At 45.6% G+C, this 25,602-nt stretch overlaps 1 protein-coding gene across 4 annotated transcripts in view; it reads left to right on the forward strand.

Moving 5' to 3' along the window:
* The first annotated feature begins 372 nt into the window (after nucleotides 1–372).
* Nucleotides 373–25,602, forward strand: part of LOC142564815 (histone-lysine N-methyltransferase PRDM7-like) — a 30,829-nt gene continuing 5,599 nt past the window's right edge. Inside the window, exons 1-7 of one of the 4 annotated variants that reach the window (XM_075675983.1) lie at nucleotides 373–474; nucleotides 5,157–5,231; nucleotides 10,516–10,647; nucleotides 14,760–14,861; nucleotides 19,144–19,233; nucleotides 19,986–20,056; nucleotides 20,582–20,767. In XM_075675983.1, coding sequence (XP_075532098.1) covers nucleotides 5,183–5,231; nucleotides 10,516–10,647; nucleotides 14,760–14,861; nucleotides 19,144–19,233; nucleotides 19,986–20,056; nucleotides 20,582–20,767 — 630 coding nt within the window. In that variant the 5' untranslated portion in view covers nucleotides 373–474; nucleotides 5,157–5,182. Of the gene's footprint in view, nucleotides 475–646; nucleotides 2,256–5,156; nucleotides 5,232–10,515; nucleotides 10,648–14,759; nucleotides 14,862–19,143; nucleotides 19,234–19,985; nucleotides 20,057–20,581; nucleotides 20,768–25,602 lie in introns of those variants that run through there. The other 3 variants (XM_075675980.1, XM_075675982.1, XM_075675981.1) reach the window with 3 other exon arrangements.

Genomic DNA, 25,602 nt, shown 5'->3' on the forward strand with positions numbered 1-25,602 from the left:
CGCCAACTCTGCTCCGTCGAGGCACGCTCGTCACGTAGCGTCGCAGCCAATGGGAATTTAGGTGCCCTTTCGCTGCCACATACGCCAGCGGCTTTTTCGCTCAATGGGCAATTTGATGCCTTCGCATCGAAAATAAGCGTGCTTCAGTGCTGCGCGTAATGTTAGGAAATGCTAGCTTCGTGTTCATTGTCCGTTCCGCTCAGACATGCAAACTCAGCAGCTCAGTGGGAACGCCAGTACATATACAGTCTGCGTGGACACAATGCTCATGCAAGAAGCTGATGGCAGAACGCTGTTGCTGCACCACTAACACGGCCAACTGAGCAGAACGTCTACATCGCTTCATCGTTTTGCCATCGAAGCGCACTGCGCGTCTGTGGAGGACATAACTCGCCACTCAGGGGCCGCAATGGCCTATTAATAACAGAACAGCACGACTGCGAAGACGGCTTCATCAATGGCAACGCCAACGGCGTATGTACATTTGCTGTTATAAAATATTGGCCTTGATACTGGTATGTAATACTGGCTCTCCTGCACAATCAGTTATCTGATTTCTCAAATTATTTTTAATGGTGTAGCATTAGAAGTGTCAAAGCGAAAAAAAGTATATGTGTGCCAAGTGTGGGAACTGATCACGTTGTAGAGTAGAGGTTATTTATATAGTGCAAATGATGGTGGTCTGCTCCTGACCACTATAAAGCCACTGATTTTTCGTATGTAAGGGCCGGGGTACGCCGCTTGAATCAATTAGCCTTCATTCTGATGTGGTATAAAATTGAAACGGGCCATCTGTTTCTCTTGGTTTTACAGCAAAGCTGTTAGCCGCTAGTTGGTCCAGATTTCTCATGTCCACGTGCGCGTTTCTCACACAAAAATGCGGGACCTTCCCAGAGACAGTCCGAAAAAAGCAGGAAGCGCACAGTGTGCTGCTTCTTCAACAGGCATCACCTGGCCTCATCAGGTGACATCATCATTTAACAAAGACGCCATTGCGTGATGTCACGTGTGACGTTTCAGATCACGTCATCAGGCGATATGGTGCAGTGACGATGACGTTATTCTCATGTATTGGAGTTGCATTTCGAAGCTATCATGTCTACAGCTTGTTTATAAGTCCTACTTTACGAATTCTTTCATGCAGTTTACTTTGTAAAATTGTATTACCTCTAAGAGGACACTTGTGCTTGGCGGAGTGTCTATAGGAATGAACATGGATGCTACACTTCTGAACACGCGTATGCGTGCGCGACTTGCGTCACATGCGCATGCGCGCATGACGTACGCCGCTTGTGGTGGTGGTGCTTGTCTAACGTCGGTAACAGCTTCGCTGTGCGCGCACTTAATAACTTCCGGTTCATACTTAAAAGTACTGAGAACGTGCATGCTTATATTTATCAGCGAAATGATGTTTTTTTGGAACTTACTATCAAACGAACTACACGGACGCTCGAAGCCCTTTCGTCCCGCCTCCGTTGACATTGGTGTTGTCCGCTGTCCTACTACTATCAGCGCTTGCCGGGTGCGAGTATAGAAGATTACAAGCTCTCCCGTGCCACGGACTGCGTTTGGCCCCGAAGTATAAGTGACGAAGCCACGTGAACGCCTCTTCACGCGCTGTTCATTCAGCTCTGACGGAGCCAAAGCAGCTTTCCGGCTTCTACTGCTGGCCTGAGCGTCGTGCGTTCACACACCAGCGTTCGTGCTGAACAGCTGAGCGCATACGAAAGCCTGGTGAAGGCCAAGCTAAATTTATGCAATCCTTTCTTTGGACGCGGACCAACGCCGACGGTGTTTCTTCGGTCTTTTCTCGTGCATCATCGAGGAGAGTTGCAGCCTCTAAGCAGACTGCACGTTCCACCAGCGTTCTGAGATTGGGGAATTATTCTGAGACGCCCTACAGCACCAACGATGAAGCTTTGCCGTTAACTTCAACGCTTTTCCTTCGGGCGAACTCCTATAGTTTTCACTGCACTCCAAATATTGTACTACCACGGAACGACGAAGAAGAGGAAGTAGCCAGAAGATCAACGCTGCGCTGACGGTGGTGGTCGGGTCGGGTTTGGGACAAGTAGGGTCCGCCCTTTCAGCTGGTGACGCTGCAGTTTTTTTTTCGAGCTTTAACATGGCGAGAAGCAGCAATACGGAAGGGATTCGCCCGTACTTCACGGACCAGGAATGGGTAAACCTTCCCGATTACATGAAGACTCGCTACGGCAACATCAAGGCAAACTACGACATGATGGTCGCGCTGGGTAAGTCGTTTCCAACTGCAATTATAGAATAGAGAAGAAACGATGCACGTCTTAAATGAAACGCGTTAGCTTGAGTGACTTCTTGCGTTGTTAGCACTTTTGTTAGCACACTAGTAAGGCGCGCTTGTTGTCACACGCCTTACTTTGGTTGAGCCGATAATTCTGTCATACACACACAAAAGAATTAATGCTTAACAAATGCTGCTGAGAACTAAGCAATTATTGCAACTAGCAACGTAAATGTTTTCAGTATTTGCACTGGCTGCTAATGAAAAACATATTCTCTACACGAAACATGTTGGTTCGAGGGCAGTTTGCTTAAGAAACAATGTGTCGAACTCACCGAGCTGTCGGATTTGAATAGCTCGTAAACTGCGGAGCGATGGTTAGAAAAATGCACCGCAGTCCTCCACTCTGCCGCACACAACAGAAGACGCTACGCTTAGATTCGTTGAGCTTCCACTGTGGTGCAATGAAGGGTGTGGTATCACAATGCCGAGAAAGACGGGCTTCTTAAGGAATACACACCACAGCTACAGCTTAAGAGCAATGGCGCTAGCCAGCTAAATCACGTGTTCGCACTGCCGCTGTTCTAGGCTAACACAGTAATGGTGGCCCAAGTTTGAAACGTCGTGGGATCTAAGGGCGATGGAAGAACCCAAGTCAAACATGCAAGCTCACACCGCCTTGTACGTGCGTATTTCCTGATTTAATCCCACCATACTGTTCTATGCCGTCGTCGACTCGGTAACAATAATGGGCAACCCGCTATCTGGCACATTTCACAGCCTGTCCAACTCGATTTCTTCGCCTTAATCTCAACTCTAATAGCAGCTATACCCGATTGCAGTTCAATTCTCACCGCTGTATTCTTGTGTCTCACCATCACGGCCAAAAATTTTCGCTCATACGCTCGTTGCGTCAAATGCGTATTGCGCATGTAAAGCATCTGCCGCGGCAAGGAAGCTCTGGAAGCACTTGGCGGTTTCAAGCTCACGAGTGACATGGTGAAATGAAAATATACACTCACAGGGAGCGCAATCAAGGTGCGTCCCGATGACGCATGCATGCCCCGTGAACAGAGAATTACTCGCCATGTGGAAAACAAGCTCAGCTGCACTCGTCATAACCGCCATGTTCCTTCCGTATAACGCCCCTTGGCGGAGGTGGATATGTTAAAATGGCCGCTGTCACGTGCGACGGCCATGTTGCACCTACGAACCCTCGGCCTTACAACAAGAAAATAAACACAAACTTACGTTCACTTTGATCGAGCTACTGCTGAAGGAATGCAATCAGGCCTCAGCTTTTTCTGAAGGTTCAAGTTCCCATCTTCTGAGGTGGCTAATAGCACTTCGCATGCGCACTCGGCCATGTGCAACAAAATGTGCTACCAAATTGACGCACGATGCGGCTCTGGAGGCGTATATTAAGCCAGGAGGCTTTAAAACAAGCCGGAGACCATGCTTTTTCAACACAAAAGTGGTTGATGCCGGGCTGCACCAAAAATATGCCCCCTGTACGTACGTCGCGCAACTGTCGTCACGAAAATCCGCGATATGGCGATACTTTGCTCTTTCGTGCTTGCCTTATGATCAGGAAGGTAAGCATATAAAGATGATAAACGTTCGCTTAATTAAGAAAAGAAATGGTGCTCTGGAAGAATTATATTTGTTGACATGCGGACATTTAGGTACAACTTATCACTAAGTAACCCCGTAGGAAATATAGCTCGCAACTTGGATACCCCTGAGGGTAGCAAAGGTGGTAATGCTTGGAAGCGTCATGGAATCTGACTCAGTGGGTGCTCACGGGCGACAGCGTGCCTGCTTGTTTTAAAATGTGTTTGAGCACACGTGGACGACGCAGTCGGAGGATTTACGGCGCATTTTCGCGGCACACGTAACCTCCGACACGTCGGATATGCCGTTGATAGCTGGTAGCCCCCTGGGTGCGGTTTACGGAAGCAAGGATAGGGTTCGCGTGCTTGTTATCGCCGCCATTGTTGCTGTAATCAATAGAATAAGATGTGCAAAGTTATCGACATGTACATGCGCTAGTGGAACTTAGCTGCTTCTGCTTCTTAGACTACGCGTTTGAGTTTCGCGTTATGCACGATGCCACTGAATGATAGAATAAGGTGAAAATAAACTTTATTAAGAAGAATGGTCCGGGCAGTTTTGATTGTGGTGGCCATAAGTGGCGGCTCGAACTCCTTAGAATCGGGCGACATCTTCGGCTTGCCGGATGGCCCAGAGCATGTTTTTTAGCTCCGAACTTTTGAGAGCCATCTCCCAGCATGGGCGACGCCTACTGAGAAGCTCACTACCATGTGGCAGCAGCCGGGGCGGCGTTGGGAAGGAGCGAGCCGAGGCTTCCCGTACGCTGGTGACGGGCGCGGTTATGGACGCGTCGCCCAGCGGCGGCGGTTTCAGTACCGTTGTTGCCCGCACATTCCCAGAGAATATGTCGCAGCGTTGCTCTGTGTGCGCACACTTTAAACGCATCAGTCGGGTATAACCCTGGGTAACAGTGGTGTAGGACGGCAGGGTTAGGGTAGGTGTGTGTTTGGAGTCAGAGATCAATATTTTTTCTTCTTGGGCGAATCAAATCTTATTTTCAGGGTGGTATGAATGTGCTTAGAAACCGTACACCACCCTGTTACTCACGGAACATTCACCACGTTGCCCGTACCCATGTGATAATGAAATAAGAAAAAGCTTCAAAGTAATATCTGAAACTTTACCACAATGACCCCGAATGCAATTCGTTTCTAAATAATTTGTTTTCCGCATCGTGTTCTCATATGGAAATAGTAGCAATAGCTGGACAGCAAGAGATTTCAACTAAAAGACATAGCACGTCAACGTGCTAAAATATTATTTCTGTTTACTACCACAGGTCTTCAGCCACCAGTTCCTGAGTTTATGAATCCCAAGCCTGCAGCTCGTAACGTTCCAGCAAAGTCGAAGGCCGGTAGGTAAATTCATAAGTAAATCAGGTCTAGGGAGTACCGACAGCGAATTGCTTGTTACAATGAGCCAACTGGAATTTCCAATACCTGTAAAGGATCTAGCCTGCCTTCACCTTCTAAACTTTCCCGGTTGAAACACGATTGTTATTTGCTTTGCAACAGAGTTCAGCTTGATATACTCAAAGGGACTAAAATCTCGGCAGAAACCATTTCAAGATGACTGCCGACAGTAATGCGTGGGGCATTGAATTCATTTAGGCGCGAAACGTAATGGCCCGGTCGAAACAACTAATGTACGAGGTTCATGAAAACTGAGAGTTCGGCGAGATGGTGTGGTTCCTTGTTAACTAAAAAGTGCGCAAGAAGACGTAGACGAGAATGAGAAACGACAAACGCGGGTGCTACTCGCAACCATAGGTTTATTTCCAAAGAAGCAGAATAAGAAGAAAACTACTCTGAAAGAACAGCCACCTTCTATAGTGTGCACGAAAAAAAGGAAAATAACATACACGTAGCAACAGCGAAGCTGGCTGATGAAGTGATTTGCACAAACTCCCAAAGCTAAGACACTTTTGCCTGTGACAAAGCTATAGAGCGTTGAGTGATGCACCTGTCACCCTCCAAGACATGTAAAAGGCTTCCATTATTTTCTTTGTTTTTTGCGCTTTATGCCTGTACTAAATTTCAGTTTTATCCAAACCTGGTTTACACAACCTTAAGCGCCAACGAGCCGCCAATGTGAGGCAGTGCCATTCTTTACAATGGTCGCATGTTCCTGGATCCTGATATTTAAACATCGCTTTGTTTTCCCTACGTAAACCTTTCCATAAGAGCACGGTATTTTGTCAACAACTTGAATATTGCAATCCACGCATTTATAATTGACTGAACCTCCTGCAGGTTTGTCACTCACCACTCCATTCATATTTTTCTGGACAGCTGGAGAAAGCTGACCAAGCTTGTGTCCTACACTAACGAAAACATCATTCTGGTACCTGCTTGCCACGTTTTTTAACCCGTGTGCTAGCTTATGCACATAAGGAAGGGAGACTGCATTCCTTCCCATCTTAAGAACATAGTGAACTGTTGCTTTTTCCAGAATGCCTTTAAGTGATTTTGCCACGTTTCACAAGCTCGTGTGATAACACCAGTAGGGTACCTTGCTTCTTTTAGTCTAGATATTTGCTTCTCAAAACTATGTTGCATCCTTTGGATACATGACTTAAACATAGAAGAGCGTTTGCAAGAAAGACAAATACCATTTTTTACTACTTTATAGTAATCAGACGAAAATCTAAACAAAGGCTTCTCTGCCCTAGGGAAATACTCCCAGCAAACGTGATCTGCTCGAGAGAATACCATCCTTAAGTCGAAAAAGTGTAACTCATTTTCGACAGGCAGTTCACACGCAACTGTTAGTTGTGAGTAGCGCCCACGTTCGTCGTTTCTCTCTTTCTCATCGACGTGTTTCTTGCGCACTTTTTCGTTAAGATTTAATGTTTGAGGCGTGTATTGCAGTGGATTCCTCTTTCGTGCTTCCCTAAGAACAGTGAGACCCATCTACCAGCGGTGCCGCGAAGCCTGCGCGTGGCTTCCGAAATCAGCAGCACGCCGGTGCGTGCGAACTCCGAGACAAGCGTCGTGCGCCAACTTGGCTCCTCGACGACGATGATGATAACCTATTGGCATACCCTTTGAAACGGGGTGGTATCCAATAGTCACCTAGTCTGCTAGCGTTAATTATGTATGCCATACTGATTTTCATTCTAACATTTTTATATACATCTCCTTATTATTTTTCTCTTCCTGAAAACTTATATATCTACCCTGTAATACTACTTCTGCCTGTAACGGATCCGCTCGTATCAGTCTCTTCCCAGGTTTTTTTCCGCCAATACTCTAAACGTCTCTTGCTTATCTCGACTGCTGAGTGGTTGATGCTTGAAATTCAAGTGTTTCAGGTACGTTACCTACGTTTCCGACTGAGTGAATTCCTTCGCATTCTATTAGGATGTGCTGAGTGGTCGTCAGATTTTTGCTGCAGCATACACATGCCGCATGCTGTTGCGAGTAGTTGCACAGATTGTACAGGTATGCTTTTATCCTGAAGAAACCAGTTTGAGCTTCAAATAGAAAGGCAGTGCGCTTTTTGTTATCGTGGAGCATTTCCCTTCTAATTTCTCCCTTCCCATTCTTGTAAACCTGCATTGTCATTTTTGTTCCTAATCTTGGCCTTTGCATCCAGTTAACTGTCTATTTTTCTCTAATTTATTTTTGATCTCTCCTGGTTGTCTATTTAACCTTGATCGTCAACTACCTCGACCTCGACCTCCATTCTGTGTCCACAGTTTTCAGGTACAGATACTTGTGCACTTTTGCCGTTATTTATTTTGAGCCACGTCCCTGACGCTTCCCTCGAAACTAATTTCGCTCTGCGCTTCTGTGACTTTGAAAGAGGCCCAACTCGGCCCACACCACCCCACTTGCGGTGTTGCTATGCGCTCGCAGAGCCAACCGGCATGCCAATGTTTGGTTAGTTTCCAATCACGAAGGCTATTCTAAATGAATTTTTCATATTAATCATAATTTTACTGTGCTTCTTTCTGTACACGGAGCGCCATCTGTTGGCGCTACCGAGAACTCCGCACGTAACCACCTAGACAAAGAACCGCGGCACACCAGTGCACGCTAACGCTGAGTATTGTTACCCCACTTGCCGTACATCCAGTGGAACATACCCTGTGGCTGAACTTGATGAGAGATTCATTATGAAGGGCACGTACCGAGTGCATCCATGGCGCAGCTCGCTAACGCATTTAGATGAAAAACATTCATTAGAAGGCGGCACATATCCAGTCCATTTAAGACGAAACCTGCTAAGGCCTCTGCTTCCTGTCCTTGAGAAACCCTTGTGATGTGTGGTTGGTTTTGCCCAGCATGAGAGAAATAAAAAAATGTCGTTGTAGAGCGGCATACACCAACTTGCATATACCCAGTGACTCATGCTGGCATCAAAGAGGCTCATTGAAGACTAGCACTTATCCATTGGCACATACCCAGTCCCCCAAGCCGGCGACAAAGCGTTTCATTGAAGAGTGGTACATACCACGTCACGCACATACAAGGACCCTTGTCCGCGGGAAAGAGGGCAGTCGAAGAGCAGCACTTACGTTCACTTTGCCACACACTGACTGAAGCTGGACCGACGGTTGGTTTCCAACCATGTTCCCTAAACGCAATACCCGATTCTCTTATCATTCGACTATGGACTACACAAAAATTGAACCCATTTAAGCCAGTGGCAAAGCAGTCGGTGGGCCGACATCTTCTTTTACTTTTGGAATGAAGATACGGTTTTGCTCGGCAAACTAACGCATGTTTAATCCGTAACCATTACTTGACGTAGTGAGCTTGCGTCGTTTTGTGAAGTCGCGTGGTAAGAAAGTCGAAGTGGGCGCAGGCCAAAGATGTTTGAACTAGTGCTGAAGCTGAAAAAAAAAATGTGCAGTATAGGGAATAATTTGCTTTTAGTCGGTCTAATCATGCTATATCAGTGGGTACCCGGAGCTTTTGCGGTGTTTATAACGTCGCGTGACACACAGGCGAAGGGGAGCGCAGCCCGAAATATTCTGGACCAGTCGAGGAAGGCTGACTGCAGAAATGAAAAAGAAACAGTCTGTAATAACTTCACGTTACAGCGCCCCATACGTGCCGCTTTTCAACGAACCTCGCTCCCGCCGACATGCGTCACTGTAGAACAGGGACTGGGTATCTACAGCTACTCAATGAAACTGTTTGACGTTGACTCGCAGCAGTGGGGTATGTGCCAATTGGTCTGTGCTGGTCTTCAACTGAAAAAAAATTTGATGCGAGCTTGGGTCCATGGGTATGTACCTACAGACGTATGCCGCTTTACCACGACAAAAAAAGTCTTTTCAATTTCCTCGACGCTGGGCAAAATCAAACCCACGTAACACGAGTCTCTCAAGGACAGAAACCCGATACCTTAGCAAGTTGCACAATACATCAACTGCGTACGTGCCTCTTTTCAATTAATTTTTTCCAATGAACTCATTGAATGCGTTTCAATGAGTATTCAATGAAGGCACCTGCGCCGTGAGAGCACTTCTCGTGAGCCACTCTTCAACGAACTTCACGCCAAGTTGGGCTGCTGATGCACGTGACAATAGCGTGCGGCAAGCGAAGTAACATTTCCTGGCGTTCGCAAGCACTGCCGCGCCATGCATTTCGGAGGCCATGCGTAGGCTTCGCGCTGGCGCCTCTAGATGGCACCGACTCTTCTAAGGAAAGTGCGAAGGAGGAGTCTGGTTGCAGTGCACGCCTCACGCATAACTTTTTTCGACGACAGCAATAAATTGTGTCGCTGTATTTACTCAGTGATGAGCGCATTAGTGTCGAGAGTAATCTTGAGATGGGTGCTGACGAATAATTGCCGCTTTCGTGAAAAGAACGCCGTTGAATAAGTGATTTTTGTTGGATGGTAGTTCGTTTATGTGATTTCCTTTCGCCTCTTGCTATCGAAGTGGCGAAATGAGGACGACGCTGTATTGTGACCGTAAATATTCTAAACCCATGTGGCTCCCCTAGCCAATTTTACATACTAGTAAGTGACATTTAGCGCTTCTGCACAGCATTGTCAATAGTCGCTCGTTCTTCATCATCACAATAAAATGGAGCAGCAAAGGATGCTTTTAGTCTAAGTAATTCATTGTTTCAGGAAAAGTATTCATACTGGCAAAATTTAGTTAATTTTAAACCTCAATGTTTATTTTTGTGTACACTTTGTGAGCATTTATTGCTATTGTTTTTGGCCTGAAACGGTGCAGGGATGAAGTTAAGATGTCCTGTAATATTTATATCGCTCGAAATGAAGCTTTTAATTACTGCGTCGAATATAATTTTGTACAGGTAGTCTTTAAGAAAAATCTGCTTGGTTAATTAATATGGCCGGGGTTAACTAGTGGCTAAGCTAAATCTGAGAAACATGTTTTTAAAGTTTGGAATGCGTGCTGATCAAAGGACGGGAGGTGTAACGTCACTAATCCGTATGCTGACGGATTATAATCATTGTAGCCGGAGGTCGCGACCATCTTTCTCATGGCGGATGGTGTGTGTGGAAGCATTCTTTTAGGTTTTGCATATTGCGTAAGCATTCGAAAAGAACTAATGACCAAATTATCTCTTCGATTATTTTGTTAATAATGAGAGTGTAGATAAAAGACAAATTAGAAATATGCCAAAATAAGCTTTGAACGGCTAACGCAGGGGGCTTAAGCGGCCAAAAAACAAAGCGCACGCCCAGAGACCCAGAACCCGAATCGCCAGCACCAAGGGAAGCACCAGTGAGGCGATCGAAGCGGACAAAGGCGACAATAATAAACGCCACAGTAAAGGAAGGTAAGCAGGATATTAACAATTATAATATTAACTCAAGCAGTTTAGCTCTGTTTTTACCCAGCTTACCCTCCTCTCAAACGGTGACATTTACACCAATTGAATACGTGTACTTTTTCTTTTTTGGTCTTTATATGTGAGATGCTTATTTTTTATTCTGAAAACCTAATATACGTACTAACGTATGTAGGAGGAGGTTCAAGAACGTCTGTTTGTCAGCGGTCATGAATTGGTATTCTCGGTTAGAGAAAGAGAGTAACTGCGTATAGTCGGAAATCCAACTAATTTTGCCTTTTCTGGAAAGTTGTGAGTACGTTCGTATGAGCGTGTACCGATCATCGTGTTTATATGCTCGTATCGAGGCAACATACCAGGTGTTCCTCTTTAGTAGCACCGAATTTTCGACAATCGCAAATGACAGATCTACCAATTCTAAACCTTAGATTGCACGATCAAGTGAACGTTACTTCTAAAGGAAAGAAGAATTTCGATAATGAATGATTAGTAAAATTACACTAATTATCTCTTTAAATAAACAAGGTTACGACTCGTATTGCAATTCACGAATTATAGCCCGTGAGTCCGCAAGGCGTATCCACTTGGGCGTGGGTGCTATAACGTGAAGCTATTACAGACTGTTTCTGTTCTATTTGTGCGATCAGCCTTCCCCTAAGGTTAAAAAACTTTTGGGCCATCCCCACATCGTCTGTCTGTCACGTGACGTCAGGAATACCACGAAAACTTCCCATGTGATGTGACATTATCATGCATGATCAGACTACATCAAAGAAAAACGTTTGTTTCCAATTGTACGGCTCTACGCATCAAAGTTACGTGTACTCATTGAAGGTACAATAACGTTCCGTACTCAAATGAGCTCTTTTTGCGGAATGGCCGATGACTGGCACATTACGAAAAGAATAGAAGTTGTCTGCCCACCGATCTCTGTGGTATTGGTGTGGAGCTGCCGGGTAGACTGAACTTATTTGTGTTTAACAAAAATTCTCCCATAGCCGTGTAACGTTGTTAACCCCTTCGGACACGTGTACGACATCGCCCTGGTAAATAATGTTTTTTTTTCGATATTCATAGCTTTAGCGGTATATTTAACCTTATGTTCGAAGGTGCTTCGATTTTCTGCTATAGCCACCGCAAGCTAAGCAAGTGGAGGCGGGACAATAGCAGGCGGTGGCACCATCCTCACCATCCGGTTATCTACTTTCCCTAAGCTAGCTCGGCTTCAACGAAACCCTCTCCATTTACGTGTGCTCCTCGCCTCTTGTAAGCCAATTAGATAAGAGCTGTCATGGCAGGCAATGCCCTTTGCTTTGAGAGCCAAAAAAGTGACCTCCAATAAACGAGGAGAGCGTTTTATTGCGTGGTTCAAAACAACGCTACGGCTCACCGCCCGATGCTTGCGTTGGCGGTTACGTAAATTTGACATATCGAGTTTCGAACAGAAGCAGATCGGAATAGTTTTGCAATATAGGTGTCCGTTTCTCGTGATGACAGCAGATTAGAGGCATTCATCTTCAAATTGTGCGAGGAAGTGTATTGGCATTCCAGTTACTCTTGCGCTTCAATGCATCAAAGAGCATGTTGCTTAAAAAAGTAAGTGGAACAACAGCCATTCTGTAGCGCAAGTTTCATGGCGCATATTTCGACACCGGTGCCATTGCTAGAATTAGTTCCCAGTCCATATGTCTTGCATGCACTGTGCGTTACATTTCGTAAATAGGAACATCATCATCATCAGCCTAGTTACGCCCACTGCAGGGCAAAGGCCTCTCCCATACTTCTCCAACTACCCCGGTCATGTACTAATTGTGGCCATGTTGTCCCTGCAAACATCTTCATTTCATCCGCCCACCTAACTTTCTGCCGCCCTCTGCTACGCTTCCCTTCCCTTGGAATCCAGTCCGTAACCCTTAATGACCATCGGTTATCTTCCCTCCTCATTACATGTCCTGCCCATGCCCATTAACATGTACCATTAAATAGGTCGTAAACAAACTTAATTAGGGCTAGTTTGGTAATTAATGAATTGCACATTTATTTGCTTGGGGAACATTGCGCTCATCATTGTCTAATTTAGCTTGAGTGTTAGAATTCTTCTATATGCCAGAGGTTATTTTTAACATTTGGTGCAGCTTAAACAAACAAGCAAAGAAAGAAAGAAAGAAAGAAAGAAAGAAAGAAAGAAACAAACAAAAACACATCCTATAATCGGGCATGAGTCCAAAAGGCAGTTCGTTTCAGTGTTGCTTTATCAATATAGGGTGCTGTTCCAGACCACCCACAATCACTACACGCTTAGATGTGGCAATCAAAGTATAAAAGACATTAAGAACTATAACAACTATAATTATAATGTTGCCATAGTTCAGAAGTACATTTACTACTATAGCTTATATCCATTCTAAGCACTGCACCTAAGGTGTTCTAATCTCTATTGCATTCCATGCTCTCTGTCATGGCTTAGGAAATTTTCATTGATGAACAGCATGACATTGTATCACGGCACTGCACAGTGAATCATTTTCAATATTTGCCTAATGTCTAGTATGTTTCAAAACGCTTGGAAGGTAGCACGAGTGGCGCCACACACAAATCGGGTGCTGGAAGTGCTGCAGTTGCTAACCATTGGCCTATATCTATCCGCTGCGCTGCGTCAAACGCGTATGAATCTGTATTGCATTTCCCGCTTTCTCTCAGTGCTTAGAACATTTTCATAGATGAACAGCATGACTTTGTATCAGGGTGATCCACAATAAAGATCTTCATTACATTCATGACATGATTCGAGTGTAGTAGATACTACGGGCCAATTACAAGTAAACCATTTGATGTAGTCGGCCATGAGCTCCTCATTACAAAACTCACGCAAATAGACATACCTTATTTCATAACTTCCCTCGTATTACTAAAGCTTTTGTTGCATTATTCGACAGAGACCTGTTAGCTATTAGCTCACTATCGAAGTTCCTCAAGGGTCTCTTCTTGTACCTTTTCACTTCCTACTGGTCACAAATGAGATTTCGTCAGCAATTCAACACTCTTCATTCCTTTATTTCAGACGAATTTAAGCTATATAAGCCTGCCAGTATGTTCACGGTTAGACCTCAAAAAATACCTTTTTTTTACTTTGTAACTGGTACAAAAATTATGCTACACTACTCCTAATTGCTTCCAAAACTATGGCATTAAGTTATACGCGGAAAACACACGGTGCTATTTTCATACACCCTTCGGAATTCTCCATTGCCCAGGGTTGCTGAAATGAAAGATCTCGGTCTGTACTTCGACAAAACGCTATGCTTCTTTTCACACGATAAAAATGCGAAGCAATGAACCCTTCTTGTTCTTGGAATTGAGTGTCGTATATCGCACGATTTCGCCTGCTCTGTTGCCTCCCTTAACTTTTATTTCACTGTGTGCCTTCCACCTATAGAGTGTGCCCCTGTAGTTCGGGGAAAAGTATACAAATAGTGAACGCATTGCATGCATCCAGAATGAATTACCTATCTTCAAGCACCGCTTTTATCATTGTGGGGACCATAGTCCAGTCTTCTGAGGTAAACCTCAGCTCACACCTCTAAAAGTCGGACGTAGTAAATCGGGCCTTCCTTTTTTTCTTATCAGGTGGTGCATGACATTATGCATTGATCATGTGCAATTTTCCATGTCAGAAAAGTATGCCAGCAACATTCAGATTTTTCTTCGCCACCATGTTGTGTTAGAGACTGTCCTATGGTTCGACAAAAAAAAAAGAAACGAAAACAGGAAATATATAAGTGTTGTGCCTGTATTGAGATATTCCAGAATTCCTTCCCTGTGTTTTGTATAACCTAAGTAATCATGTTGTATGTATAACTCCCTCTCACACGCGCGTCCTCGTTTTCTGTTTCTATATTTGTTTCTCTATCTCACATTGTTCTGTCTAGCACATTTGTTCTCGCTATATCTTGTCTTGCGTGTTACTATTGAAGTGCACGATCACGAAAGCTCCGTAGCTGTTTTGGGGCAGTATAAGAAACACTTGTTTGATTGATTAACGCACTTTTATAGCCTTAATTCAATTCCACATAATCACCACTTCATGTTTTGCACTACAGACGCACAAAGCAGCTCCTCAAGCAAAGCACGCTACCCGAAGAGAAACCGGAAACGCGTCAAGTACGCGGAGAGTGAAGACGCTTCGGATGAGGAAAGGCCGAGTAAGTACACATGACAGCTTGCAGTGTTTTACCGAGGAGTGAAATATCAGCTGGCGTTTCCATTCAGAGCATCGGAATCTGTCACATCTGTCAAAACATTTACAGAACAAGGTAGTTCAAACGTGTATGTAAAATGATTCGAAATAAAATTGGTTATTGTCGTCGTGGCTCACCTTGAAAACAATTTATGCGCCTTCGCCATGATGAACCAATAAAACAAAGAATGCGTGATAGGTTGGTATCACTTTTATGACGTTGACGTTGTTTGCTGTATAAATAACAATATAGAGGATAAGAAACATATAAAATTGCCAGGCAAATGGCTCTCAGAATAACCACGATCCTGCTTGTTTTGACATTCTTTATATTGAACCTGCGGGCTCAGCATGAACTGCAGGCATCTTGCACTCGTATGCACGCATTAAACACCAACACAAATATCGACACAATATAAAAGTGTACAAGGTTCACTATTCGAACGTGTTCGTGCTCTCGAATTGTTGAATACCAAAATTACAATTAGGCATGGGTTTAGCGATTCCCCTCATAACTAGGGCCGTTAAGAATATAATTCATGTTAAAGTCATCACCAAATAACGCTTGCGCGACATTCATGCACAGTTCGTTAGATCACTTTTCTTTAATTTACGAGTCAAACATTTCGAACGGTTCATGAACCTTGATTTTTTATACATGCGGGGAGGTGGCCAGATGAGGGAGCTGCGCTGGTCACAATTTCTGGTAACCGACCGAACATGATGCCTGTGGTTCCGAAGAGTGATTGGTAGATAGGATCGATGAAGATGGGCGCGTTAGGCCGTTTTCTCTTGCGCGCGTGGTTTGTTATCTTCTACCACAGCGGGTGGCACGCGAATGTCGCGCCGCCACACGGGCTGCACACCTCCACACCCCCCCTCCCCTATCGCGCAGTTCGATTGAAAGAAGGTATGCGAAAAACTGGAAAGGACAGACTTTAAGCATTAGTGTCAGCTCAGCGTTTGCAGTGGGAAGTTCACTCGGGTGAGGGAGATGTTGGATCGAGCAGAGAGAATGGTACAACCAGTTCTCTGGTGGTCGCGGCTCCGAATTGTGCTGCGGACAGCCTGTTTGTGGTACCGAGTCATTAAATGTGAACAGGAGGCAGAGGCGCTCGTCGCAGATAGGGCGCGCATCCAAAGGGGCACGGAACCACCTCGTGGTCCCATCTGTGAAAGTGGCCTGACACTGTTGTGAGCCGCGCCCTCTGTCGACGACATCGCCATGGACAGAGAAAACATGCCTTCGTGTATCACGAATCTTCTATTGTGCGCGGAGAGTGTCGTCAGACTTCGACCTCTGCACACCCAGCGTGAGGGGCCTCGACCATCAGAGCCGGTTTGGCAAGAGCCAGGCGCGTGTCAAATATAAATGAAGCGCCGAGCTTCGCTAAAGACGTCGACGACAGCGTCGTCCTGCAACCTTCAGTGTTGGAAGAGGCACTGCATTTTCAGTCGATGCAAGTTTACTTCATTGCAGCCTCGCGCTGCTTCCTGGGTTCAAGGGTACGTGCGATTATGCCAGGCCAGGGATTCTGTTGACAACGACACGTTGATCTCGGTATAGTACAGTAAGTACAGTTTGTGTAGCGCCACAGTTACAATGATCATAAAGTTTGAGGTCACGGCTTGAAGGCGATTTGACTGAGTCGAAAGATGAACACGGCAAAGCGAAAGTTGTCACTGCCACTGTGTTGATCTCGTTTGTACATTGTCACGTTGGTGTAGTACATAGAGGAGTGCCCCCACTGGTCAGACTACCGGTTGTCGCGCCAAAACACTGAGGGCTTGGCATCTGGTGGCAAAAGGTTTTTATGGTGTAATAGTGGTAGAGCTTGTTCGCTGTAGTTTCGCGCGTGATGCGCGTAGCAGTGGTTAATCGTGGAACACGCGGAAGAAAGCGTTGAGGTTGCAGAGGACGGGGACGCAGCGTCGAAATCGGGTGAGTCCGCCAACAACAGTGGAACAGAGGAGAGCTACTGTGGCATGGAGCTGGTAACATGAGCTTTTTGGCGTGGTGGCAGCACAGAAATGCCGCAATGCCATGGCCTCCCAGGTGTAGTCGGAGATGCGTGAGCCTGATAGAAGTCGAAGCTCCGAGATAAGGTCATGTGGCAGCTCGTCCCTCGCTAGAAGACAGTAGAGATGCTACTCACACTCGCTGTTGAGGTAGAAGTGACTTTCGAGCCGCGTGAACCAGATACCTGGGCTTGTACTGTAAAGCCTCTACAGGCAGGACATCTGTGGCCGTAAAGTGCTCAGTGCTTCTGAAAATCTACTGACTGTTGCTGTTTCCTAAGAAAACTCGGACGCTGGTGGCGTCAGTTGCGATGTAGTCAGCATTGAAGGCACATCAGAGTTTGTGCTTGGTGTACCCGGGCCGGCAAGAGTAGAATTCGCGCCTGGGGCAGCAGGTGAGAAAGTTCCTGAAGCGGGTGCGAGCGAGATACCCCGGAACACAAGGCATAGGGACTGCAGTAACATAAAAGGAAGGAGGGTCGGGGACCGTATAATAGTCTAGATGGCTAGCGGTCCGCCAAGCGAATGGTTTGGAAATAATCCTTTTAATGGGGAGCGGACTCGCACGCAGAAGGAAGATAAGAGGCTTGAGTTGGAGCCTGTGGATGGGCCGCATGGTTAGGCCCAGGTGTGCGAGACCGTGACGTAGAATAGGAAAATAGTTCACTTGTTGAAAGTTCTCGTGACGGAGCGCCTGCTGAACTAGGCCGAGGACTCGAGGTGGTCGAGATGGCAGAGTAGCTGAAAACGGCTTGACGCAGATTCTTGTGACATTTTCGGGCCAGGAGGTGTCAGTTGCAATTCCGCTAGCACGCCCTCTGGCAGCTCTCGCTTCGCATGATGGTAACGTGGCAGCGGGTCGGTCAAGTTGTTGAAGTGACTGTCCAGCTGGGCAAATCATAAAGCCGGTGTGTCAACATAGAACCCCCGGAGGCATGGCTAGGCTCGGTCGTCCGGTGTCACCAGTCTATAGAGGAGGCCCGACGAGGGAGTCGCCATGCTCGCGATTTATTATAACCGGCCTTCCGTGGTGGAAATGGCTCCCGAGAGCAGTCAGTAGATGCATAGCCGACCAGGCTGAGTACGTAAGGGAACTGTCCTATCGTGTGTGCCGAGCTCTTCATCTTCTTGTGCCATGGTCGGATGAATTTTAATGCCGTGTCACCACACATGCTTACTCTTGACTCTGTTTACTACAGTGGAGCTCTTATCACGTGGCTTTTATTCAGGTTCCGTGGTACCCCAAGACAGAAAGTGCGTGAAGTTTTTTACTTGAGTCTACAAGATAGCAAACGAGATAACTATACAGCCATGGCACTAAGAGTGATCGATACCTTATTGGTCTAATGCTAAAAAGCTAACACGCGGAGATCCGAGCATTGCCAGTGTGGCTCAATAGGAAAGCTATATCGAGTCACATATTTCACTTGCCCGCGTAGATCGGAGACGCATGTAGACGCCGCTAATAATGTCGTGGATTGAAGATAAGGGAATATTCGCCACTCAATTATGTCCAGAGGGCGGACGTTCAGTATGGGGTGACGTGCCCTCTGATGTCTATCATGCCTCGTGTTGTAACAGGGACATCATGATCAGTGCTAAGCACGCTAGGAGTCGAATTTCGCGTTTCCGATTTGAGACACATTGAGAAGTACTCTGGGATTCAGATTATCAGATCACCTATATATTTACGCTATAAATTCAGTGTCAGTTACTTAGGTAGCTTACTTTTATTGCTTATTCAAGGAAACCGATAAGTGCTTACGGAAAATAATCATGCGTGATAAAAAATCAGAAGGACAGGGAACTGTATGGAAGTGCTTTTAGCACACTGTTGCCAATAGTTTAATAAAAATTTTCACCAATTTGGTTCTAACCATTTGGCTGTTCCAAACGACAGCAGAAAGCACCCGTGAAGTGTCTGTCGATTGCCGCTAGTTGATACGCAAAATAAGAACGCAGTTTCAATATTCCAGCCTACCGCAATGAATCACGCCCTCTTACCAGTGTCAGTATATTAACGGTTTTCACGCCGAGGATCAGAAGCAGATGGTTACATTTCCCACACACATGGGCATCCTGTATTCGATACCTAAATGGATTATTTAACAACAAATATGTTTTTCGCATTAGCAGCATACCATTTGGTAGAACTCCCTTGAGAAATTATGTTCATAAGCGGTATTCAGGTATAAGGATGTCACACCGCTATTATTCAATTTTTGCAGCGACTAAAGTCAGCGTAACGCGCTGGCCGACTCGAATACTTCCTTCAATGCGCATCGAGAGCGAAGCGCCTGGCAACGACCCGTTAAAGAGTAAGTCTAAGCGGGCGCCAACGTCAGGATCTAGCATCGATACATAATTGTAAATGGTGCAAGAGCAACAGTGAAAAAGACCGGACGCACGAAAGGGCTGGGTGTGTGTACATAGCGCATTCGTGGGTACTACGTATTTTGTTTTGAAGTGTGTTCTACGTCATTCACAAACATCCGCCTGTGCAACCACGTCTTGCATTGAGGAGTACGTCTTGCTTGATATTGCTAGATAAAAAAAGAAAGGATGTGCCGCAGTCCTTCAATGTCAAACGACATGCCTTGCAGGTAACAACTGCAGGAATAATTATTTCATGAGAAAGCTTTACGCTATCCAACTCGATCCCACTGCAAAGTAAGCTGGCAAACCTCTTCACCGTCCTACGAAAGACCCTCCTACTACAACCATTCAACATACCCAGCGCATGCCAGATGTGTTCACCCAGCAAGTGACCTAACGTATCCCTAGCCTGCGCACGAAAAACCTAAATCCCTGAAGTTCTCACCAGGGAGATGAGAAACGGCAGAACTACGTTATATTTAGCAAAACTCGTTGCATTTGACGAAGAATTGGACAACAGTTGCCAGTATAACTAGTGCGTCTTGTTGGAGGCGGGAGTAGCGGAGGCTACAGTTGAAATTTCGAAAAACTTAGTTCCAAAGCTCAAAGCCGATTGCTAAATGATTCTGACGCCTTTTCGTTTACAACCATTTTCTGAAGTTTTACGCTTTGTGTTTTCAAAATCCCATCGCAGGCAACGATGGCTGTTCTCTTGAAGAACCTATTAAATGCCCGGCTCACGGACCATCGTTTTTTATCAAACGGGTAAGCAAACCTAAGTTTTCTTCATTAAAGCTAATTTCTCCAGTACAGGCTCATTTACGCGATCTCCGTTATTGTTGACAAGCAAATAAATTGTAAATATGCTAATAATTGTACCGGCAATTATAAACGCAGGGGTAACAAATGGAATGTCAACAGTCAACATATACACTGCCGTGAGTTCTTGCTCCTATAGGCTGTAAAAGCTAAAAGCTCGAGCGACTCACAGGGGGTTCAGGAATTGTAGGCATGCTGCTTAGGGACTGCGAAAGTGCATGTGCTACACTTGCCCTCCTCTCGTCTTTTTCTGTCTGGTGCCTAACATTTGCTACATTGGAATTATACACAACTAGCGCCCTCCGTCACACTTTTGGCGATGAAAACGCGAGGTGTTCCCACGTCGAGAAACTCTTCTTTTCTGCAGCTCACATAACTGTTAAACTATGCTTCCTTCAGCGAGTCTTTGTAAATGTGCAAAATTTATGTACAGTATCACCATGAGAGAAAGAAAACAGCTCTATGTACCAGGTGCCACTCCAAGACTTCGAACGAGCCAGAAAAAGTTTGCCCGAGGGCCTCGCAGTTCTCCGTTCCAAGATTAAGGGAGCCCAACTTGGAATCTTCACCCTGGTGCCACTTGCCGAGGGTCATTGCTTCGGTCCCTATGCGCACTCCAGCGTGAAGGGCAGTGAGAACGGCGAAGCTGCCGACCAGGTACGTTCAATGCTCGTCCGTACTATCCTTTATCTGCTTTAGGCGTCAACTGCTGATAATTAACGACATAGAAGAACAGGAGACGCACACACTGGTGATCCCTTGCGGTATTGAACGAACAATAATATTGCAGCATGACAAAACGCTATTCGACAGGGAGGATGCATCTGATGTATCCCAAAATATCAGCAGGTCGCGGTTCGAGAAGTGCAGCTTTCGAAAGCGGGAGTGAATGGGAGCCCCTATTCGACGCTTTCGAGTGCTCCTCCCTCGGTAGAAACAGATATTACATAAATAAGACTTTGAATAGGGTACTTATGACGAGCTCTAAGCAAAAAGTAAGAATAGGAATGATGACAGCTTTCGGTGTAAGTTGTCCTGGTGAAGGTATGCATGCAATATCCGCTAACCGCCATAAATGTGTGCACACTCATCATAGGCACTGATAATTACAATTCTTTTTACAAATCTTGCTTTGGAGTTGTTTTGCAGTCATTAACTTCATCAGCGGTTTTAACGAGCTCGTGCTGTGGCTATGGTGTCCTGCTAATTAACATAGTATCGTGGGTTGAATTCCTGGCATTGAGATCGGTCTAGAGTTTATAATAGTTGAGTTCTATATTCACAGAATGAAACACAACGTAGAACCAATGATATGTACAATTACTCGAGAATGCCTTGCCCTATCGCTACAAATCGTGCCACAAAGTATCTCATCTAAATCTACGAGCCAGAACTACGCCGGCGTATTACGAATTGGAAACTATGGGGATGGGAGTGTAGGCATCTCTAAGGCCAAAACTTACACGCTTTTTTGCGCGAGTTGACCACTTAGATTCAAATTCACAATAATGAACGTAGGCGAAATTAGTTGTACTTGCTAATTGAATTGAGAAATAAGAACCCAAATTGGGGGGCGAAGACGTGGGATCGTTCCCCACCTGCGGCAAGTTGCTTCTTTATCTACTTTCAGTTCCATTAATTAATCGTTTCATTAGTTAAATTGGTAATTACAAGTATTCTCCCCTATGTTTTCCTTGGTGTCCATGTTTGTCGACATCTGATATGAGTATTAAAAACCAGGCCCCTGGGTTTATCCCCTTTCTTGTCGTTTATTACATAACGAGGGCGTCGAATCCGGTAACATTAATGCCTTCAGGCAGCATATGTGGGTTTATTGACCAGTTGCCTTCACCCCGAGAAAGATCATGTACTCGTGACGCTTGCGGCAGAAAGGATGTTCCAAATCCACCCCCAAAGTTTGTGAGTGGTGGCGCTGGCGCTGGCTAACACTCCCAGAGATCTAGTAATACTATATAACTACCAAAGAAAGTGGTTGGGAAAGCGGAGCCGCGCTACCTTAATTGGCAGAGCATCGCACGCGTAATGCGAAGACATGGGGTTGTTTCCCACCTGCGTCAAGTTGTTTTTTCAGCCACTTTAATTTCGATTAATTTATCATTTCTTAATTTGTCTCAATCTAAGTACAAGTAATTTCCCCTATGATTTCCTTGGTGTCACTGTTCTTTGGCTTCTTATATGTTTCACCACAGTGTTATAGAAGAACGAATGATGTATAAAAATATTACTGAGAATGAATGCAAAGAAAAAATACCAAAAATGGGCAGATTCAGCGATGTGTATGCATCTGGTCTTGTTGGTTTTCCCATCATATCTGTATAGGTTACTGCCGCACTGTTGAAGACAAGAAAAAAACAGGTCCTTATCGAATGCTCGAAACAGAAAAGACAAAAATCGCCCGCGCGTGTCTTTTTTCGGGAACAGGAAATTCACATATAGCTGTCTGACACCGTAATGTATTGTCGCCGTGGACCACAATGGCTCCTGGAAACATGTTTATTGTCCCTCTTCCACCCTTTCACAACCGGCATGCGCTTGCTCGCAATATGTTTACACTTGCCATAGCACAACACTTACGTGTTTCACGCGTATGGCAACACCACGTGTTAGCATATACAGTCAAGGAAATGAGATGCACCGCTGTGGCGCTCACGTATAAGCAACTACGAGGCCGATTTTTGCAATGTAAAAGCGCTTAAGAAAAGCAGGGCATGATTGCAAGAAATAAGAGGTGCCGTCTGAAAAAAACAATCTTACCTGAGTGCCATATATTTGTCTTCCAAAATCCATTTTGAGCACCAATAGTGCTGGTTAGGAACTCAGGTGTGTATGCGAGCTAGTCGATAAGGCAACATCGTTGAAGGCAACATTGAAAACTACGGGAGCACAGAGGAGCAAACGCAGAGATCTGTGTGTGTGTGTTTGTGTCTGCGTGTGTGCGTGCCCGCGTGCCCGCGTGCGCTTTGCCCTAGCTAGTTCGCTCTGTTGCGCTGTCCTTGTACAGCGTGAGCTATTACGGGTGGAATACAATAGCCATTACTGATGGCGATGTTGTCCGCCGCCACGGTTATCTGCCGCACCTATGGCAAGGAATGAGGAAAAAATACCCAGTGCCTGCCGGGATCGAACCCAGGCCTTCTGCGCGGGGCTCAGTTGGTCTACCACTGCGCCACTCCAGCACTCACTAACTGCTACGGAGACATGCCCTATACAGGCGTCCCAGCGCTCTAGGAGCCGCACGATGTGAGGTTCGTGCCGCGTAGCGTCTATACGTGCACATTTTGCATTACAGTTGCATGTTGGGGCACAAGGTGGCATACCACTTAACAGTTGCGTCTTATCGTGCCGCTTGTCACGCGATGTGAGATGCGTGCCGCGTGGCGTCGATATGTGCAAACTTTGCATTGCCGTTGCGATGTATTCCACCAGCTGTCACATGTCGCAATTGCATCGTATTGTGCCACGTGTCAACTGGCGTAATATGTGCGCCGCGTAGTCTCGATACCTGTGCTTAGTTTTCGATACACGTTATGGTACGAACCGCTACTGCAGACGCGAATTCTGCAGCTGCGTGCTGCTGTTATCAGACAACGTCAGACTCTGCGGACCGCTGCGCAGTGAGCAGCACAAGCCGCAGCTCGCTGTCGACGCCGGGCGGACAGTTCAGTTCGTTCTCGTGAAAACGCATCCAGGAGATTTCGCCGGGTACATCCTCCAGGTTTCGCTGTGATTGTGCTGAGCGTGCTGAGCAGGCCTGTGGCATTTTACAGCGAAGCTTTTAAGAGTTACTTTCTCCAGGATCGTGTCCGTGTGTTGACACAAAACTATCATCATCAGGATTGACACCAACGTCGTCTTTTTCCACAGCTGGCTCGCGGCTCGCCTCGGTGCTAGCGCGCGAAAGCGCTCATGCCAGTGCTCCCGCGTTCGTCGTCGTCAATATTAAATAGTTGAGAAACTCGAAGACGTAACCAATTTTATAGCAAAGTTACAGTGAAGCTGTTAAGGACTAGTTCACCCAGGATCCTGTCCGTGTGTTGACAAAACACTCCCCGTACGGGGGCCGATCCCGATGGTGGTGCAATGCCGGGCGACCGGCGGCGGAGCTGCAGTTCGCCATTAAGGGGCCCACATACACAGCTTCTTCCTTCTTCCTTCCTAGTCATCCTTCTTCACAGAGTGGAAAGGTATTGAGTTTTTGTTTTTGTTTTGTAGTGGTGGTGGTCTATCAATATACGGCTGTATGTGACTAACACTTGAAGAGAGTCAGAAAATACAAGAGAACATGAGACTGTTATTGGAGTCTCAGAATAGATTATGGTATCAAACACTTAAAGATCATTTATCAAATTGTGTGAAAACATTGTAGGAGTACCTGAAGCTCCGTTCAGTAACAATGGTTTCATGTGCTTTAGTTTGAGGGAATGTAACATTATATAAATACATTCTCCAACGTCTATCCTCTATAACAGCGTCCTTATGCGCGACGAAGGCAAACACAGAAGCAGCTAGGAAAGCCGTAACGACTGTTAGAATACAATATGGCATACGCTTGAGAAACATGAACGCGGCAGTGTACATTTACGAGTTGATCTCATTTTCTGAGATTAACAAAACCTGCTAAATGGCACGCCATATATTGAAACAAATCATGGATAGTACACTCTCCGTGCTTGATTCCTAACTTTGAAATTTTACTGGTGGGTAGGAGGTTGGGGGTTTGACTCCGGTCAGCAGCAACCACATCCTTATGGGGACGGAACGCAGAAAGTCCTTGCGTTATTTGCCCAAAGTACATAATAAAGAACCGCAGCTCGTCTAGCTGAGCCCAGAACATCCCTCCCCCAATCACACCCTGAAAAAGCCATCTCTCACAGACCCTTGCACAACCTTGCTTTGTTAAACTCGCCCTCTACTGGGTTAGTTGTAGGTTTATTGTAAGGAGACAGCTGGTACATGGAACAGAATACACAGTCGAGGTTAAACAAATGTTATAAGGCGTAATGAATTTGGGACTAATTAGCAAGCGTAAGATGAGCTGGATTAAGATATTGCGTGGTAGCACTAGATCTCTCGGGTAAGAATTCGTCACGTAAAAGAACGTAAGATCGGCTGACAATTACCATGAGTAGTAGACAGGATGTTGTAACCGCTCTGTCACTCGGCACTGTATTTCTCTAGTAAGCGCGAGAATAACTTTAACTACTGAGGTTTTTGTATATTTATTTATCCTGCTGTACTTGAAAAAAATTCGTGTCTCATTTCTGTTAGGTTTTTTAAAGCTAATATTCTACCAAATTTCACTCTGACAAGTGCATCTAGTGCAGTGGATTGGCAAAGCGGATCCATATTGGATAAACGGCGCAAGAAAGACAGGGACCCCTAAAAAAAAGTAATGGATATCGCTGCGCCTGTCACATCCACTTCTGTTATTATCATTCTTGCTTGTGCTGTTTATTACTCGTTATGTAAAT

Source organism: Dermacentor variabilis, chromosome 11, assembly GCF_050947875.1.
Source record: "Dermacentor variabilis isolate Ectoservices chromosome 11, ASM5094787v1, whole genome shotgun sequence".
In the NCBI taxonomy this organism is placed as follows: domain Eukaryota; kingdom Metazoa; phylum Arthropoda; class Arachnida; order Ixodida; family Ixodidae; genus Dermacentor; species Dermacentor variabilis.